The sequence below is a fragment of the Geotrypetes seraphini genome, chromosome 3, assembly GCF_902459505.1.
Source record: "Geotrypetes seraphini chromosome 3, aGeoSer1.1, whole genome shotgun sequence".
NCBI classification, from domain to species: Eukaryota; Metazoa; Chordata; class Amphibia; order Gymnophiona; family Dermophiidae; genus Geotrypetes; species Geotrypetes seraphini.
In genome coordinates, this window is record NC_047086.1 from 88,268,682 (window position 1) to 88,289,218 (window position 20,537).

The following is a 20,537-nucleotide window of genomic DNA, read 5'->3' on the forward strand; positions in this document are numbered from 1 at the left end:
TTTGCCTAGCCTTGGATGAAGCTTTCTCTACTTGATTGGCAGTCTTCATATCTTCACTAATGATTACTCCTAGGTCTCACCATTCAGAGTGTAAGTACTGTATGGATTTCTGCTGCCAAGATGCATAACTTTACATTTTTTGGCATTAAAACTCAGTTGCCAAGTTGCGGACCATTGTTCCAGTAAGAGTAGGTCCTGCGTCATACTGTCGGGCATTGTGCTTTTGCCCACTATGTTGCACAGTTTAGCGTCGTCGGCAAATAATGCAATTTTGCCTCGAAGTCCGTGAGGCAGGTCCTGTACAAAGATATTAAATAGGATGGGACCCAAGACCGAACCCTGCGGCACTCCACTAATCACTTCTGATGTTTCGGAGGGAGTACCATTTACCACCATCCTCTGAAGTCTGCCGCTGAGCCAGTCTTTAACCCATGCCATCAATGTTTCCCCTAATCCCAATGAACTCATCTTGTTCAATAACCTACGGTGTGGGACACTGTCAAAAGCCTTACTTAAGTCCAAGTACACGATATCCAGGGACTCTCCCATATCTAGCTTTATCCCAGGACAAGCAGGCATGATATTCTCACATGTGGGTGACGTCATCTACGGAGCCCCAGCGCGGACAGCTTTTCAAGCAAACTTGCTAGAAGTTTCAAGTTTGCACACTGCACCACGCACGTGCATGCCTTCTCGCCCACTAGAGGGCGCATCCCACCTCGTGGTCCTCAGTTCAATTTTTTCCGCGGAGCCAGAAAGCCCTGTGGATCTGAGCTCCAGTTGTATTGCCTTTCTAGCTGCCGCGTTTCGTTGTTTCTTTTTATTTTTGATCGATTCGCGGTGCTGCTTTCTTTTTCCTTTCGTAAAAAAAAAAAAAAAAATATTTTATTTTTCGTTAGGCTCCGGGGGCTCCCGGCAGCCGTGGCCGCGGGACGTCGGTCGTTCCCGGCCTTCTTTTTCGTTGATGTCTCGTCCTGTTACGGGATTTAAAAAGTGCAGCCGGTGTGAGAGGTTACTTTCCATCACTGACCCTCACCGGTGGTGCATTGTCTGTCTTGGGCCGGATCATCCGACAGCTTCGTGTGATCGCTGTGCTACTTTTCAAAACAGAGCCCTTCGTCGCCGTAAGGCCAGAATGGCGGAATTGTTCGCCGTGGACGCGCCGCCTAAGGCCTCGACGTCGGCCTCGGCCTCGGCGTCCTCGGGGGCCTCGGCTTCGCCTCGGCCCTCGTCTTCGAAGGCGTCTTCGGGAAAACTGGCTTCGGGTAAGTCCTCTGTTCCATCCCCTTCAGCAAAGAAGCCATCCTCTACTCCGGCTAAGGCGGGTGGGTCGACCCCGGCCCCGCCTCGGACCTCGACTTCGCACACCCCGAGGGAATACTCGAGACCGAGGTCGCCCTCCAGGGAGTGTGCTCCGGACTCGGAACTCCCCACCTTCGTGGGGATTCCGGCCTTCCAGGAACTCCTTCGAGCCCTGATTTCATCGGAGCTGTCGGGGGCCCTGGAAGTGTTGCAGCGGGCTGCAGTTCCGGCGGCCTCGACCTCGGCCGGGGCGCCCTCGCCCTCGGAGGCTCCGGCCTCGGCTCCCTCGACCTCGGGAGCCCCGGCCTCGGTGACCTCGGTCTCGGGTACTGTGGCCCCCTTAACCTCGGTCCCGGCCCTGCCCTCGACCTCGACCTCGGGGGGGCCGCCTGAGCGGAGTGTGAGGCCCAAGGAAAAGTTGCGCAGAGTGCGCCGTATTTCCTCCTCTTCCTCGGGGTCTTCCCGGGACGCCTCGCCCTCGACGCGACCTCGGACGGGGCGCCGATCGAGGAAGTCTAAGCGGCCGCGGGGCTCGCCTCGGAGGCACGATCGTTCCTCGCCGCTCGGGGGCGAGGCGCTGCAGGTGTCGGAGTTGCGCCTCGACAACCCGAGGCTCCTCCGATCACCTCATGGGAAGTCTTCCCGTGCCGCCTCGCCAAGGAAGTGGGAGAGTGTCCCCCGGACCCCGGGGTCCTCACCCAAGGGTTCTGCGAGGCGGAGAATTTCTCCTTCCCCCTCGAGGGCCTTGGCGAGGGGATCCTGGGACTCGGGGTCAGTAAGGGATCCTCATTATTCCCATGAGGCCTCTCCCCTCTCCTCGGTGGGGAGGTCGAGAACCCCGTCTCCCCCGGCCAGGCCGTCCTCATTTTCATCCTTTGTTCAGGACATGGCCCGAGCCCTGGGGTTAGACCTGATGGTCGGTTCTCAATATTCCAAAGAATTTTTGGAGGAGCAGGACCTTCCCACTCCTCCTAGAGAGGTGCCTAGGCTCCCCCTCAACAGAGTCCTTCTACAGACCTGGTTGAAGAACTTGTCGAACCCTCTTACAGTCACGTCTGTGCCTTCGAAAATGGAAGCGAAGTATAGGACGGTGCCCCCTAAAGGGTTCGAAAAGGCGCAGCTCTCCCACCAGTCTCTTCTGGTGGAGTCTGCCCTTAAGAAATCACAGCCCTCACGGGTTTCTGCGGCGGTTCCACCCGGCAGGGAGGGGCGGACCCTGGACAAGTTTGGCCGTCGCCTCTATTCAAATTCCCTGATGGCCACCAGGGTTCTAAATTATGCCTTCACCTTTTCCTCCTATTTGCGTGGTATGGTGAAGGACCTTCCTCAATATCGAGACTCTTTACCGGACTCCCAAAGAGCAGGATTCGATAAGTTTACGTCCAACCTGTCTCAATTGCGGTTGTACCTATTTCATGCGGTGTACGACGCATTTGAGCTGGTTTCGAGGGTGTCGGCCTTCGCAGTGGCCATGCGCCGCCTGGCCTGGCTTCGCACCCTCGACATGGACCCAAACCTGCAGGAACGTCTTGCAGACTTGCCTTGTGTGGGGTCCGAGTTATTTGACGAGTCCTTAGATGCGGCGACCAAGCGGTTGTCGGAGCAGGAGCGCTCGTTAGCATCCCTGGTCCGCCCCAAACCTAGGCCCCCGCCGCAGAAACCTTTCCGTCCTCCGCCGCGCCGATATCCTCAGAAGTCGACCCCGGCTTTCTCAAGGCCACCTCCGAGGCGTCCGTCTCAGCGAGGCAGAGGGGGACAAACCCAAGCCCCGGCGCAGGGTCCTTCTAAGCCTGCGCCTTCCTTTTGACGGGCTGAGCGGACGGGGCGGGTTCCCCTCCGCAAAATCACAGGAACCCCTTCCTATCGGGGGGCGTCTTCGGTTCTTCCGGGTGGCATGGACCGAGATAACCTCAGACGCTTGGGTGCTCCGGACCGTCTCCGAGGGCTACTCGCTCAACTTTGTGTCCTCGCCACCGGACCATCCTCCAAGTCTAGCCTCTTGCAACCGATCGCAGCTGCCGACCCTTCTGGCCGAGGCCAGGGCCCTATTGGTGCTTCGGGCGGTCGAACCGGTCCCCCAGGACCAGCGGGGTACGGGGTTTTACTCCCGTTACTTTTTGGTCCCAAAAAAGACCGGGGACCTGCGCCCCATACTGGACCTCAGGAAGCTCAACAAATTCCTGGTCCGGGAGAAGTTTCGAATGCTGTCTCTCCCGGTTTTATATCCTCTCTTGGAGGAAGGGGACTGGATGTGCTCCCTCGACTTGAAGGAAGCATACACCCATGTTCCGGTGCATCCCGCCTTCCGAAGATTTTTACGATTCCAAGTGGGGGATTTGCACCTCCAGTACAGGGTCCTCCCCTTCGGCCTGGCCTCATCTCCACGAGTCTTCACAAAGTGCATGGTGGTGGTTGCGGCAGCCCTGAGGTCTCGTGGGCTTCATGTGTTCCCTTATCTGGACGATTGGCTCATCAAAGCCTCGACCAGGGAGGGGGTTATCTCAGCGACCCGACAGTCTATTACCTTCCTACAGAGCCTCGGGTTCGAGATAAACTTCCCAAAATCACAGTTGTGCCCGGCTCAGTCTCTTCAATTTATAGGCGCGGTGCTGGACACGGTGCGCCTGCGCTCCTACCTCCCGCCCCAGCGGTTGGAAGCCTTGGTGCGGATGGGTCGTCAGGTCTCTCAACTGTCGGTGGTGTCGGCTCAGCGCATGATGATGCTGCTCAGTCATATGGCGTCGACGGTCCACGTCACTCCATTTGCAAGGCTGCATCTGAGGATTCCTCAGTGGACCCTTGCTTCCCAGTGGCGTCAAGAGTACGATCCGGTGTCTCGCCTTATCGCGGTGACTCCGCTTTTGCGGAAATCGCTGAGTTGGTGGACAGACTCTTCAAATCTGTCCAAGGGTTTACTGTTTCTCACCCCTCCTTTTCGCAAGGTTCTGACCACAGACTCCTCGGAGTACGCGTGGGGAGCCCACCTCGACGGTCTTCGCACGCAGGGCCTGTGGTCTGCCGAGGACCGTCGGTGTCACATCAACGTGCTAGAGCTTCGGGCCATCTTTCTAGCACTTCGAGCATTCGTTCACATATTGCAGAATCAGGTTGTCCTCGTCCGCACGGACAATCAAGTAGCAATGTACTATGTGAACAAGCAGGGTGGAACGGGTTCTTGGCCCCTCTGCTCGGAAGCTCTGCGCCTTTGGGAGTGGGCGGTCTCCCGGAACATCTTCCTTCGGGCGGTCTACATCCAAGGAGAACTGAATTGTCTGGCAGACAAACTCAGTCGAATTCTGCAACCGCACGAGTGGACTCTACACTCCGCAGTTCTGCGCGAGGTTTTCGCTCGCTGGGGAACGCCGCAGGTGGATCTGTTTGCCTCGCCGGAGACCCACAAACTGCCCCTGTATTGTTCTCGGATGTACTCGAGGGACCGTCTGGAGGCCGATGCCTTTCTTCTCGATTGGGAAGGGAGGTTCCTGTATGCGTTCCCTCCTTTTCCTCTGATCATGCGAACGTTAGTACATCTCAAATCGTCCACGGCCACGATGATTCTCATTGCACCTCGGTGGCCGCGTCAGCACTGGTTCTCCCTGCTGCTTCAGCTCAGTGCCAGGGAGCCTCTTCTTCTGCCTGTGTTTCCTTCTCTGCTGTCTCAGAGTCAAGGATCCATGTTACATCCCAATCTGCAGTCATTGCACCTGACAGCTTGGTTTCTTGCTCCCTAACTCCGCCTGATCTGTCTCAATCGGTGAGAGAGGTGTTGGAAGCCTCACGCAAGATTTCGACGAGGCTGTGTTATTCGCAGAAATGGACCAGGTTTTCCACCTGGTGTTCGTCTTTTCACCTGGATCCGGTGTCGGTTCCGGTGTCTTCGGTTTTGGACTATTTATTCCATCTGTCGCACTCTGGCCTGAAAACCACTTCGGTGCGTGTTCATCTTAGTGCTATTTCTGCCTTCCATCAACATCTGGATGGACGTTCTCTGTCGCTCCATCCTTTGGTGACACGCTTCATGAAAGGGTTACTCAGGGTTTGTCCCCCTCTTAAGCCTCCTTCAGTCGTGTGGAATTTGAATGTGGTTTTGGCTCAACTGATGAAACCCCCTTTTGAGCCACTCAACAAGTCTCTCTTGAAATTTCTGACTTGGAAGGTGGTGTTTCTGATTGCCCTCACCTCCGCTAGGCGGATTGGCGAGTTGCAAGCCTTGGTTGCGGACCCTCCTTTCACTGTCTTTCATCATGACAAGGTGGTTCTCCGTACCCATCCTAAGTTTTTACCTAAAGTTGTTTCTGATTTCCACCTCAATCAGTCCATTGTCCTTCCGGTATTCTTCCCTAAGCCCCACTCCCATCCTGGCGAGACGGCGCTTCACACGCTTGACTGTAAGAGGGCGTTGGCTTATTACCTTCAACGCACCAGGTCTCATCGGAAGGTTCCTCAATTGTTTTTGTCCTTCGATCCTAATCGATTAGGGCATCCGGTTTCCAAGCGCACTCTGTCTAACTGGTTGGCTGCTTGCATTTCTTTTTGCTATGCTCAGGCTGGACTTCCGCCCCCGGGTCGAGTCACGGGGCATAAGGTCCGAGCGATGGCAGCTTCGGTGGCTTTCCTCCGATCCACTCCTATGGAGGACATATGTAAAGCTGCCACTTGGTCTTCGGTTCATACGTTCACCTCTCATTACTGTCTGGACACTTTATCCAGGAGTGACGGCCGGTTTGGCCAGTCAGTTTTGCAACATCTGTTTTCCTAAATTGCCATCCTCCCACCTGCCCTTTTTTTGGTTGGCTTGGAGGTCACCCACATGTGAGAATATCATGCCTGCTTGTCCTGGGATAAAGCACAGTTACTTACCGTAACAGGTGTTATCCAGGGACAGCAGGCATATATTCTCACAACCCGCCCGCCTCCCCGGGGATGGCTTCTTTGCTAGTTATGGAACTGAGGACCACGAGGTGGGATGCGCCCTCTAGTGGGCGAGAAGGCATGCACGTGCGTGGTGCAGTGTACAAACTTGAAACTTCTAGCAAGTTTGCTTGAAAAGCTGTCCGCGCTGGGGCTCCGTAGATGACGTCACCCACATGTGAGAATATATGCCTGCTGTCCCTGGATAACACCTGTTACGGTAAGTAACTGTGCTTTTTTGTTACCCAGTCAAAGAAACTGATAAGATTGGATTGGCAGGACCTTCCCTTTGTAAATCCATGTTGGTGGGGATCCCTTAGTCTCTCATCGTTTAGGATCGTATCTAATTTGTGTTTAATCAACGTTTCCATAAGTTTACACTTACTGGTCTGTAATTTTCAGCCTCTGTCTTGCATCCCTTTTTGTGCAGCGGAATGACATTAGCTGTTTTTCAGTCCAATGGGACTCTTCCTGTACTCAGGGACAGATTGAAGAGCTTAGCTAACGGTTCCGCAAGGACAACTCTCAACTCCCTAAGTACTCTGGGATGTAGTTTATCCGGTCCCATGGCTTTGTACACTTTGAGCCTTGATAGTTCTTAGTAGACGCTGCTGGCAGTAAATAAAAAATTCTGGAATGGGTCGTTTGAGCTCTCCCTTGCCTGCAGCTGTGGACCGGATCCCGGCGCCTCGCAGGTAAAGACTGAGCAGAAGTATTCATTGAGTAGTTCAGCTTTATCAGAGTCCGATTCTACATATTTACCGTCAGGTTTCCTAAGGCGCACTATCCCATCTGTGTCTGTATCCCATCCGTCTTAGGGCCGATTCTATTCAATTTATTCATAGGAGATTTGACCCAAGGACTTAGAGGAAAAGTATCACTGTTTGCCGACGATGCCAAACTATGCAACATAGTTGGCAAAAGCAGTGTGCCTGACTTTATGACGCAGGACCTAAGACAGCTTGAACAGTGGTCATCAACTTGGCAGCTAGGCTTCAATGCTAAAAAATGTAAAGTAATCCACACAGAACTTACACACTAAATGGTGAAACCTTGTCCAGGACCACGGTGGAACGTGATTTAGGAGTGATCACTAGCGACGATATGAAGGCTGCCAATCAAGTAGAGAAGGCTTCGTCCAAGGCAAGACAAATGATGGGCTGTATCCGTAGGGGTATTGTCAGCAGAAAACCTGAAGTCATAATGCCACTGTACAGATCCATGGTGAGACCTCATCTCGAGTATTGTGTTCAATTCTGGAGACCACACTACCAAAAAGATGTGTTGAGAATTGAGTCGGTTCAGCGAATGGCTACCAGGATGGTCTTGGGGCTCAGGGATCTCACGTATGAAGAAAGGTTTAAAAAACTGCGGATGTACTCACTGGAGGAGCGAAGAGAGAGAGGGGACATGATTGAGACCTTTAAGTATATTACTGGGCGTTTAGAGGTGAAAGATGATATCTTCAGTCTTACAGGGCCCTCGGTAACCAGAGGACACTCGCTGAAAATCAGGGGAGGGAAATTTCGGGGTGATGCTAGGAAGTACTTCTTCACCGAAAGGGTGGTCGATCATTGGAACGAGCTGCCTCAGCGGGTGATTGAGGCCAGCAGCGTGTTAGATTTCAAGAGAAAATGGGATATTCATGTGGGATCTCTAGGAGAGTAAGAATCAGGGAGTGGGTCATTGGTATGGGCAGACTCGATGGGCTATGGCCCTTTTCTGCCGTCAATTTCTATGTTTCTATGTTCCTTTTCCTGTCACTAGCATACCTGAAAAAGGATTTAGCCCCTTTTTTGATATTCTTTGCTAGATTCTCTACCATCCGAACTTTGGCATCTCTGATTGCTGTTTTGACAGATCTAGATTTCGCCCGAGTCTTCTTTAGCTTCTAGTCTTTCTGATTGTTTGTAGGATACAAATGCTCTTTTCTTCTGTTTCACGAGTTCCGAGATCTCCGCGGAGAACTACTGAGATTTATTATTTCTCCGCCGTTTACTCACTGTTTTTATATAGAGGTTGGTTGCTTCCTTTAGTGTAGATTTTAGAGTAGGCCACAGTACCTCCACAGTATCTGTTGTGTCCTGGTTTTGCAGCGTCTCGTAGACGAAATTTCTCATGCTCTTGAAATTAGTACCTTTAAAACTAAGGACCTTTGTGGATGTGTTTGATCTAGTGAAACCTTTCCTGAGGTGAAACCACACCATGTTGTGGACACTGGAGGCCAACACTTTCCCACTGAAACCTCTGTGACACTATCTCCGTGGATGAGTATCAGGTCCAGTATCGCCTGATCCCTAGTGGGCTACAATACCATCTGTTTGAGTCGTGCTCCCCGTATGGAGGTTAGTAGCCTCCTGCTGCCGCTGGTCGTAGCGGAAAGTTTGTTCCAATCGGCATCAGGCATATTGAAGTCCCCCAACAGTACTGTGTCTCCACGCAGTGTGATGGTCTCGATGTCTTCGATTAAGTTTCAAGTTTATTGACTTTTAATATACCGACCATCAACAAGTATCTGGCCGGTTTACAATAAAAATTTTAAAAAAGATAAATATATAAAAAATAATGAAAGTGCACACCAAAGACATTAACTAGACAGACTTGAAGGTGAGGGATGGGGGAGAGTTACATGTTAAAAGAAGAAAGGAGAGAGAGGGAAGAGGGTAAAACATATGTCCATGTCATCCTGTTGCCTTGCAGGTCTGTTTACAACGCCAAGATACAGGCATTTGCCATTTCCCCTGGCCAGGTTAACTCAGAGGGATTCCCCGGTATACTTGACCCCTGTGATTCTGGTAACTTTGATGTCCTCTTTGATGTATAGTGCTACCCCTCCTCCTGTTTTGCCCTCTCTGTCTCAACGGAGTAAGTTATATCCTGGGAATCCATGAACCAGGTTTCAGATATTGCCACTACATCTAGGTCGGCATTCCTCACTTCCGTCTCTAATTCCAGAATTTTATTGCCTAAACTGTGGGCATTAACGTACATAGCCCTCCATACCTTATGTTCTCCCGGTCTCCATGGAGATTTTCACGTTTTGAGTTAGTGTGTCTCCTGCAGCACTGTCTGCAATGTGTGTACTTACCTCAGACTCAGAAATGGAGTGGCAACTTACCCTGCCAGGATGGTTACTTACCACACCAGTATGAGAGAGGGTACCCTCCCCCAACTCACTTAGTTTAAAGCCCTTCGGAGCAGGTGAGCTAGTCACCGTCCAAAGACGTTCTTTCCTCTTATGGTCAGGTGGAGCCCGTCTGGTCCCTGTAGTCCTTGAAGTGCCACTCCATGGTCCAGGAATCCGAAGTTCATCTCTTTGCACAATCTGCATAGCCACTCATTTGCCCTCTGGATACGATCTTCCCTGGCTCTTCCCTTGCCTCTCACTGGAAGGATTCCATCCGCTCTCACCCAGGGCTCCAAAGTCTTCAGGTATTTTCTCCGGGGTGTTCCTGGCCGTGTCTTTTGTCCCGACGTGAATGAGAAGCATAGGGAAGTGGTCTTGGGGCTTTATCAGTCTTTCTAAGCAGGCAGTCACATCCCGGATCCTGGCTCCTGGAAAACAACAAACCTCTCTTGATTGTAGATCCGGTCTGCATATTGGTCCCTCAGGGCCCCGCAGCAGGGAGTCCCCAATGACTACCACTCTGCGCTTCTTCGGGGGGGAGCTGATCCGTTGCCTCCGGAACCAGAATCATCCGCTGGTCATCCTCCTGTGATTCGTTGGCAGGCCCTTCCTGTAGAAGCTGGAACCTGTTCCTCAAGGTGATCTGAGGGGTTGATGTCAGTTCTAGTGTACCCTCCTTTTGAACCATTGGGCAACTGCTCTTTGAAGAACCTTACTCTTAAAGCAGTCTTCTTGGTAGCTATTACTTCAGCTAGACGCGTTTCTGAGTTGCACATTTTCTCTTGTAAGGCTCCCGTTTTGGAGTTTTCTAGGGAGCAGGTTGTCTTGAGGCCTGTTCCTTCTTTTCTGCTAAAAGTAGTTCTTTAGCACTCTCCAGACCAGTAGAGGTTAACTTTACGAATGGGTATATATCTAATCATGACCAGCAGGTGGAGACTGAAAACAAAACTTTGGGACAGTATATCCTAGCCCCTCCTCTCTATTTCCCTCAGTCTTCTTTCAGTCTCCAGCAGGTGTTGAGTGATCTGTACCCATCTCCCTTGGTAGGGCTGTTGGAATTTGTTTAAGGGGTTTATTGTCCCTGTTTTTAGCCGGACGGAGCTTGGACGGACTCTGTTTGGGGGTTCGTCCGACCTCGGGGGTGTCAAACCCGGCGGGTCACGAGCGGGGTCCCTCCCCCCACTTCCTCCACCTCCCCACATTTTTTTAGAGGAGCCTCAGCAATAAGCCTTGCCCCCTAAATCAAGCAAGACTATTGCTTTGAGAGCCTGTGGAGTCTGTTCTGTAAAAAAAAAAAAAAAAAAAAAAAATCCTGAGGTAGTGCTGGTCTGGAGGGTTGTATCCCTTTAAGAAAACTGTATTTTACTGTATTTTTTCAACTAACCGGCACTTTTTTACAGCTAGGTCGCGTATGGAGCAATGAGCACTTCTAAAGGGAAAAAGTGCTCATTGTGCTCCAGACGCGAGGCACTCGCGGCCGGCCTGTGCAAGCGGTGTTCAGGCCGGTGCGGTGGAGGAGCTCCGTCGGCAGCGGCTGCAGGCGCCCAGAGCTCCCCGCCGATGGTGCCTCGCGAGTCGGCAGGGAACGGAGGAGAAGCCCGGTCTTCTCCGTCCGCCCACGGAGGGATTCCCCGAGCCGCCGACGGTCGGGTTTTTGAGGATTCCCTCTCAGCTGATATTTTGACAGCTGATGCCGGCTTGCCTGTTTTAGCGGCTGAGACTTTTCAGGTCTCTCAGCCGCTGCAGGCTGTGGAGGGAGCTGTTTTGGCGGGAAAGACGCCATCTTCTCTGTCTGGCCCCTCCATTTTGTCTTCCACCTCAGGTGACCTTCCCCCTGTTTTGACTATGCAGGGGCAAGGTTCTGCTGGGTCCCCTGCTGTGGCAGGGAGTCCCTTGGGACCCTCGGGGGGGTTTTCTCCTGAATTTTTCTTTTCTTTATGCAGAGCCTATTTTCAGGCGGCTGGGGGTCCCGGTTGCGCCCAGGGGGTCTCGGGGGGTGGTTTTTCCTCCGCGCTTCCTGCGGCTTTGCCTCTTTCGTCTGGCGTGACGTCCCCTCCGCCGCCTCCCTTGTCCAAGCGTCCGCGGGTGTCGTGGGACGAGAATTTGTGGTCGGAGGAACGGGTCGGTCTGGAGGAGGACCTGGACCCTTCTGAGGAATTCCAGGACTCTCTGGAGGGGACGGAAGCTGGCGGCGGGTTGTCGGATTTCCCGTTCTCCAGTGACGAGGCGTCTGTGGTGCGTCTTTTTCAGAAAGATGAGTTGCCTGACCTTATTCAACAGGTTTCTTCGGTTTTGCGTTTTGAGGACGCGCCGCCGGAGACTCCGCGTGTGGGGGACCCCCTGTTGCGGGGGATCCGTACCGTTTCCCGCTCTTTTCCTATGCATCAGGATATTCGGGATATTATCCTGGAGCAGTGGAAAACGCCGGAGACGCCGTTTCGGCTGGCGCGCAGCATGGCTCGCCTGTATCCCATTCCTGAAGGGGATCGGGCTACGTTAGCTTCGCCGGTCGTGGATGCGGTGGTCTCGGCAATTTCCAAGCGGCATACCGTGCCTGTTGAGGGCGGTTCTGCCTTGCGAGATCCTGAGGAGCGCAAATTGGAGGGCCTCCTTAAGCAAAATTTTCAGGTCTCTGGCTTTGGGGTCCAGGCGGCTATTTGTGGGGGACTGGTCGCTCGCGCCGTGTTTCGGTGGGCGGAGCGGGTCTTGGATCGAGAGTCTGACGACTGGTCTCTGGTGGATCAGGAGGTTGCGAAGATTGAGATGGCGGCCTCATTCCTCTCGGATGCTCTCTATGACTTGGTGCGGATCTCGGCTAAGTCTATGGCTTTTGGCGTGGCCGCAAGGCGTGTGTTGTGGCTGCGCGCTTGGGCGGCGGATGCTGCGTCCAAAGCTAAGCTTACTAAATTTCCCTTTCGGGGGTCGTTTTTGTTTGGAGAGGATTTGGATAAGTTGATTCAGACTCTGTCGGACTCGAAAGTTCCCCGTCTGCCGGAGGACCGTGCCCGCCCGGCGTCTCGGGGGGGTGCGGCCCGGGGGCGTTTGCGGGATTTTCGCAAGTATCGCCCTGGGCGTGGGGCTGCTTCTTTCCAGTCTCCGGGATTTTCCCGGGGTCGGTTCTTCCAGCGTATGCAGCCCTTTCGGGGGGCCCGTCGGGGGGCAGGGAATCCCTCCGCCGGTTCCCCCGCTTCCCGTCCTGCACAATGACGCCTTGCCGGCGCCCCCTTTGGTTCCGGTGGGGGCCCGGCTGCGCGAATTTTTCCCCAAATGGGCCGAGATCACGTCCGATCAGTGGGTCCTGGAGGTGGTGCGGGACGGTTATGCCCTGGAGTTCGCCCGCTCTCTACCGGATTTTTTCCTCGCTTCTCCATGTCAGACTCCGGGGAAGACGCAGGCTTTTCGCCAGACCCTTCAGCGCTTGCTAGATCTCAGGGCAGTTGTTCCGGTGCCCCCTCCGGAGTGGGGCACGGGCAGGTACTCCATTTACTTTGTGGTGCCCAAGAAGGAGGGGACTTTTCGGCCCATCCTCGATTTGAAAGGGGTCAACAGGGCTCTCAAGATTCCCTCTTTCCGTATGGAAACTCTGCGGTCGGTCATTCTGGCGGTTCAGCCGGGGGAGTTTCTCACTTCTCTCGATCTGACGGAGGCCTACTTGCATGTTCCCATTCGGGCCTCTCATCAGCGTTTCCTGCGCTTTGCGATCTTGGGTCGGCACTTTCAGTTCTGTGCGCTTCCCTTTGGGCTGGCCACGGCTCCTCGGACGTTCACCAAGGTGATGGTGGTCGTCGCGGCAGCCTTGCGGTCGGAGGGCATCCTGGTACACCCCTACCTGGACGACTGGTTAATTCGGGCAAAGTCGTTGCAGGAAAGCTCCCGGGTTACTGCTCGGGTGGTGGAGTTTCTCCGGTCGCTGGGCTGGGTGGTCAACCTTTCCAAGAGTCGGTTGGTCCCGGCTCAGCGTCTGGAGTACCTAGGGGTGCTGTTCGACACCTCCTTGGGGAAGGTCTTCCTCCCAGAGGGCCGGGTGAGCAAATTGCAATCTCAGATTCGCCTGCTTTTGGCGTCCCGGTGTCCTCGGGCGCGAGATTTCCTCCAGGTCTTGGGGTCGATGGCGGCGTCCCTGGACGTGGTGAGGTGGGCGCGGGCCCACATGCGTCCTCTCCAGTATGCTCTGCTCCGGAGGTGGTCTCCCCAGAGGCACGGGATGGATGTTCCGGTTCCCCTGCGAGGCTTGGCGCGCTGCAGTCTGCGTTGGTGGCTCCAGACCCCTCACCTAGTTCAGGGGGTGGGTCTGGATCTCCCGCAGTGGACGGTGCTCCTGACGGATGCGAGTCTCCTGGGTTGGGGGGCTCAGTGTTTGGGTCACTCAGCCCAGGGCACCTGGTCCGCGGAGGAGGCCGCCTGGTCGATCAACGTGTTGGAGACCAGAGCGGTCCGTCTGGCGCTGTTGGCTTTCCACTCCCTGTTGCGGGGCAAGTCGGTCAGAGTGCTGTCGGACAATGCCACGGCGGTGGCTTATGTCAATCGTCAGGGGGGCACCAAGAGCACTCAGGTGGCGCAGGAGGCGGCTCTGCTCATGGTTTGGGCGGAATCCCATCTGCTGGACCTCTCGGCCTCTCACATAGCCGGAGTAGAAAATGTTCAGGCAGACTTCCTCAGTCGTCACTTCCTAGATCCAGGAGAGTGGTGTCTCGGCGCCGAGGCGTTTCAGTTGATAGTGCAGGCTTGGGGGCAGCCCCTGATGGACCTGATGGCCACGGGTGGCAACGCCAAAGTGCCCCGCTTCTTCAGTCGTCGCAGGGACGGTCTGGCCGAGGGTCTGGATGCTCTGGTCCAGCAGTGGCCAACGGAGGGGCTGTTGTATGTATTCCCTCCTTGGCCGCTGGTGGGCAGAGTGCTTCTTCGCATTGTTTACCATCCGGGTTTGGTGGTGCTGGTGGCGCCGGATTGGCCTCGCCGTCCGTGGTATGCGGATCTGGTGAGGCACCTGGTAGCGGGTCCTCTTCCTCTGCCTCTCTCGGACGACCTGCTGATGCAGGGTCCCATTCCCATGTTCGACCCGTCTCCCTTCTGTCTTACGGCGTGGCTCTTGAAAGGGGTCGCCTTAGCAAGAAGGGATATTCCGACAAGGTGATCTCTACACTGTTGGGGTCCCGGAGGCTTTCTACCTCTCGGGCTTATGTGCGGGTTTGGCGTCTCTTTGAGGAATGGTGTCGGGCGCGGGGAGTGACCTCTTTTCGCGCTTCTCTGCCTAACATTCTGGAGTTCTTGCAGGACGGTCTGGATAGAGGCCTGGCTTGGTCTTCTCTCCGGGTTCATCTTGCGGCCCTGTCGGCTTTTCGAGGGTTGGTGTCAGGTCAGCGTTTATCGGCTCTTCCTGATGTGATTAGGTTTTTGCGGGCGGCCAAGTTGCTTAGGCCTCCCCTACGGCCCTCGGTTCCCTCTTGGGATCTTAATCTGGTGCTTTCTGTATTGGTGCGTCCGCCTTTCGAGCCGTTGGACGACTGTTCTTTGAAGGACCTTACTTTGAAGGCGGTCTTTTTGGTGGCCATTACTTCTGCTAGGCGTGTTTCTGAGCTGCAGGCTTTCTCTTGTAGGACTCCCTTCTTGGAGTTTTCTAGGGAGCGGGTCGTCTTGCGGCCTGTTCCTTCCTTTCTGCCTAAGGTTGTTTCTCCTTTTCATGTCAATCAATCGGTGGTTCTCCCGGTCTTGGGTGGTCGGGAGGGCTCTTCTGAGCAACGGCAGCTGCGCAAGTTGGATGTCGGTCGGGTCCTTCGCTCTTATGTGCAGCGGACCCAGGAATTCCGGAAGTCCGATCGTCTCTTTGTCCTCCTGGCGGGTCCTCGTCGGGGAGCTGGCGCTTCTAAGGCTACTATTGCGCGCTGGATCAAGGAGACGATTGCTTCCGCTTATCTTCTGAAACAGCAGCCTGTTCCGGAGTTTCTCAAGGCTCATTCCACTCGGGGTCAGGCGGCTTCTTGGGCTGAGTCGTCGCTCGTGCCTCCTGTGGATATTTGTAAGGCTGCGGTTTGGTCCTCCTTGCATTCCTTTGTTCGTCATTATCGGGTTGATGTGCAGGCGCGTCGGGACGCGGTGTTCGGTGAGCGTGTACTGGTATCGGCCCTTCGGGGGTCCCGCCCGTGAGAGGGACTGCTTTGGTACGTCCCATTCGTAAAGTTAACCTCTACTGGTCTGGAGAGTGCTAAAGAAGGAGAAATTAGGTTCTTACCTGCTAATTTACTTTCTTTTAGCTTCTCCAGACCAGTAGAGGTCCCCACCCTGTCTGTTGTTGTTGTTGTTGGGGCTGTTGCGCGGGCAGTTTTTGGTTTTTTGCTGCGGGTTCTAGTATTTTTCTAGGGCCGGGGAGAATTGAAGAACAGCGGCTGTGGCTCGGCTGGCTTAGCTGGCGAGCTGTGGGGACATTCTTCCTTCGGGAATTTCTCCTCTGCATTTTCCAACAGCATTTTGGGTTTTGTTATTTGTTACTCCTTTCGGAGTATTGTTTTTTCTCTCTGTTGTTTTCCAGTTCTTGGTTCTGCTTGGCTATTCGGCAGACTGAGGGAAATAGAGAGGAGGGGCTAGGATATACTGTCCCAAAGTTTTGTTTTCAGTCTCCACCTGCTGGTCATGATTAGATATATACCCATTCGTAAAGTTAACCTCTACTGGTCTGGAGAAGCTAAAAGAAAGTAAATTAGCAGGTAAGAACCTAATTTCTCCTTTCTCCATTTCATGTCAATCGGGCAGTGATCCTCCCAGTGTTGAGTAGCCGGGAGGGCTCTTCTGAGCAGAGACAGCTGCGCAAGTTAGATGTCAGTTGGGTCCTTCGCTCTTATGTGCAGAGGACCCAGGAGATCAGGAAATCAGATCATCTCTTTGTCCTTCTCGCGGGTCCTCGTATGGTGGTCTGGCGCTTCTAAGGCTACTATTGTGTGCTGGATCAAGGAGACTATTGCTTCCACATCTTCTGAAGAAAAAGCCTGTTCCAGAATTTCTTAAGGCTCATTCCTCTAGGGGGCAGGCAGCTTTTTGGGCTGAATCTTCTTTGGTGCCTCCAGTGGATATTTGCAAGACTGCAGTTTGGTCTTCTCTGCATTCCTTTGTAAGACACTACCGTATGGATGTTCAAGCGTATTGGGACGCGGTATTCGGTGAATGTGTTCTGGTGTCTGGTCCCACCCTTAATGGGTACTGCTTTGGTATGTCCCATTCATAAGGACCATACCAGTCTACCAAGCGTTCCAGAATGAGAAATTAGGTTCTTACCTGCTAATTTTCTTTCCGTTAGCTTGTAGACTTGTATAGTCCCCCACTTTGTCTATCTTTGTGTGGTGATTGCATATTTTTGTTTTTCTCGCGTGCAGATTTTGTTTTTTCTGCAGGTTCTAGAATTTTTCTAGGGCCAGGGAGAAGTAAGAACTATGGCTATGGCTCAGCTAGCTTAGCTGGTGAGCTGTGGGGATGTTTTCTATACCAGGATTCAGTTCTACACATGTTCCAACAGTAGTTTATAAGTATTTGTTGTTTTTCCCACTCTTGTTCGGAGTGTGTTATTCTGTTTTCAGTTGAAGTCTTTCCTAGGTTCTTGCTAGATTGCAAGAGGGGAAGCCATACTGATATACAAGTTTGTGCTCAGTCTCCACCTGCTGGTAGCAGTGAGGTATATAACCATTCATAAGGACTATACCAGTCTACAGGCTAATAGAAAGAAAATTAGAAGGTAAGAAGGGTACAGATAATTTCTCCTTATCTGTACCTTCTTCTCCACTGCCAAATCCAGACTCAGTCCCTTCTCTTTTGCTGCACTGTATGCCTGAAACAAACTGGTTGAATCAATACATCAAGCTCTGTGTCTAGCAGTATTGAAATCCAAGCTAAAACCCACTTCCTTGTCATCAGCAGCAGATGAATCCAGACGAGTGGGTTAAGTCCACCTACCAGCAGGCGGAGTTAGAGAGCACAAAGTTGAGCTCTGGAATATATGCAATGGTATGCTCACTGGTGATTTACCATATATACTCGAATATAAACTGAGATTTTAGGGCCCAAAAATGGGGTTCTCGGTTTATATTCAGGTCAGTGCAGGCCCCCCCTCCTGAACTTGTTTCAGGCCTCTGCTAGGCCTGCCGTGAGACCTGGTGGTCCAGTGGTGGCCGGGACAGGAGGGATCCTTCTCACTTCCTATCCCGGCCAATTCTAATTATATCAGTGAATCATAGCAGGAACTATCTTCCTTCGTTCCTGCCTGTGCAGAGCTGCTAGCTAATTGGCTGCCGCTAGCAGCTCTGTCCATGCCCTTTAGTTTTCCTGGTGGTCAATGGTAAATCGGGGCAGGAGCGATCTTCCATATCCTTTTCTTGAGCGCTTACACCTCAAGGTGGACCCTATCATCTAGTAACTGTGATTTGGGGTATTCTTCCCAGTGTGCATCACTTTGCATTTGTCCACATTAAATTTCATCTGCCACTCTTCAAATTTCCTAAGGTCTGCCTGCAATTTTTCACAATTTCCACTGTTTACTCTCCTCCATTGAGAAAAATGACCATTTACCCCTACCCTCTGTTTTCTATCCGACAACCAATTCCTAATCCACAGCTAAACTTTGTCACCTATCCCATGACTCTAATTTTCTCAGGAGTCTCTCATGAGGAACTTTGTCAAAAGCTTTCTAAAACTCTAGATACACCACATCAACCGGCTCATCTTTAGCCACATGTTCAAAGAAGTCAAGCAGAATGGTGAGGTAAGAACTCCCTCGGCTGAACACATGCTGACTCTGTCTCAATAAATCATGTTTGTCTACATGTTCCACAATTTCATTTTTTATAATTGTTTCCACCATTTTGCCCAGTGCTGAACTCAGGCTTACCGGTCTGTAATTTCCTGGATCTCCACTGGAACCCTTTTTAAAAATCAGCGTAACATTGGCCACCCTCCAATCTTCAGTTACTACAGACGATTTTAACAACAGGTTTCAGATAACTAACAGCAGGTCAGCAATTTCATGTTTGAGTTCTTTTAGTACCCTGGGATGTATACCAGCTGGTTCAGGTGATTGACACTTTTTAACTTGTTAGTTTGGCTTAGTACATCTTCCAGATTCACCAAGATTTTTTTTTTTTTGTTTAATGTTTTTTATTGATTTTTTTCATATAACAACAAGTGTCATAACTTGTCATACAATTATCTTAACAATATTTCTATATTGTACTTTATATAAAACATATCTTATATTATCCTTATTATGATTTTACATATCATATAAACTGTAATGATTTTATCAATTATTATTTAATTATGAATCCTCTTCCCTCCCTTTATTTTGTTATTGTCACATAAGAATAATATCTCATTCAAAAATACTAATTTTTCATTCCCATCTGTCCCCTTCATCCCCTAGCCATTGAACATCAGGTCCCAGCCAGGGCCTAGAAACTTTCTGGAACGCTCCATTAACATATCCCTTGATTCAGACCAAACAAATGTTTCAATTGTTTGATGATTCATACTTCTGCCTCAGGAAGCTGTGAATATTGTCTCCACAGCATCTCCAAGATTTCTTTCAGTTCCTCCGCATCATCAGCCTTGAAAACCATTTCCGGTTCAGGTAGATCTGTTACATCGTCTTCCGTAAAGATCGAAGCAAAGAATACATTCAGTCTCTCCACTATGGCCTTATCCTTCCTGAGCGTCCCTTTTGCTCCTTGATCATCCAACGGTCCCACAGATTCCCTCACAGGTTTTCTGCTTCTGATGTACCTAAAAAATTGTTAAGAGTTTTTGCCTCTTTGGCAAGTTTCTTTTCATATTCTTTCTTAGTTTTCTTTATTAATGCTTTGCATCTAACTTGTCAGTGCTTGGTCTCTTCCTGTTTTCTTCATTTGGATCCTTTTTCCATTCTTTAATTAAAAGATTTTTTTTTTGGATAGACTTAAGTTGCCTAGATAACCTCATAAAATTAACTGGAGAGTAGTTGAATGTCATAGCTATCTAGACATCAATTAACTGGATACATTTTAGCTGGATGTCAAGTTGTCAGGCTCAAATTTACCCATTCTGTGGGGAGTGGATTGGAATTTTAAAAAGTCAGCAATTTTGTCCAAGTAAATCTGAAGATTATTGGGATAAATGTCTTTGAATGTCAATCAACCTCCTAAGCATTAAAACATGTTATCCTATGGCAACAGAGGAAAATAGAATGAAACCCAAAGAAATTCAACAACTATAAAATAAGTAAGATGCTATCTCACTGCTTAGGCTGCTCTATAAGTTCCCTCGTTCATTTTTCTTACATGGGAACAATAAAGTTGTTTGCATTGCTTTGTCTTTTCTAGGGATATGTTTGGAGAAGACTGTGTAACCTCAAAAGATGACTCTGTTCTGATTGTGACAGTGGATGGAAAAAGTGCAAACTTCTTAGTGGACACAAGGGTATGTATAATAAAAGATCTTTGGTGGGCAGTGTGGTCAAAGTTCTCTTAGGCAAGAAAAACAATATTCGGTGACACTAACAAGCATTCCCTAACCAGCTAGGTTAGGGGAGCTCTGAAGGTGGAGTTATGGTGGAGGGCAACTTAGCCAGTAGCAGTAATTGGCTAAGTAAGCGCAAAAAGTTAGTTATGCAGGAAGCCAGTGCCCAGTTAGCTTTTGGGATGGCCGACATATCCAGATAGTCATAGAAATATAGAAACATGATAAAGGCCAAATGGCCCATCCACAGTATCTACTATCTCCTCCTCTTCCTAAGAAATCCCATCTGCCTGTCCCACTCTTTCTTGAATTCTGACATAATTATCTTGTGGATCGTTGACAATCCAAAACATAACCATACGACTGATTTTTGACCTGAAAAAATCTGACCACATCACTCCATATTTCAAAAAACTGCACTGGCTACCAATCGAGGCCAGAATAATTTTCAAATTAGGTTGTCTATGCTTCAAAACACTATTCGGCACGGCACTCACCTACCTTCTAAATCACTTTCTTTTCCAAGACAAACTCCGCTTCTCACATAGAACATTACTATTTGCCTTTCCGACTCCCAAAGGATGCCAATTCAAAAGATTCCCCGACAAGACACTTTACTTCCAAGTAGGAATCTGGAACAATACTCTTAAGTGGCTTATTCCTTAACCATTTGTCATACTAGCCATATAGAAGATCACTGAAAACCCATTTATTTGACAAATTTGTT

The 20,537-nt window shown here is 51.2% G+C and overlaps 1 protein-coding gene across 1 annotated transcript in view; it reads left to right on the forward strand.

Annotated features, from left to right (window-relative positions):
* Nucleotides 1-20,537, forward strand: part of CPSF3 (cleavage and polyadenylation specific factor 3) — an 89,508-nt gene that overhangs the window by 57,172 nt on the left and 11,799 nt on the right. The window contains exon 17 of the mRNA XM_033936966.1: nt 19,675-19,771. Coding sequence (XP_033792857.1) covers nt 19,675-19,771 — 97 coding nt within the window. The remainder of the gene's footprint in view (nt 1-19,674; nt 19,772-20,537) is intronic.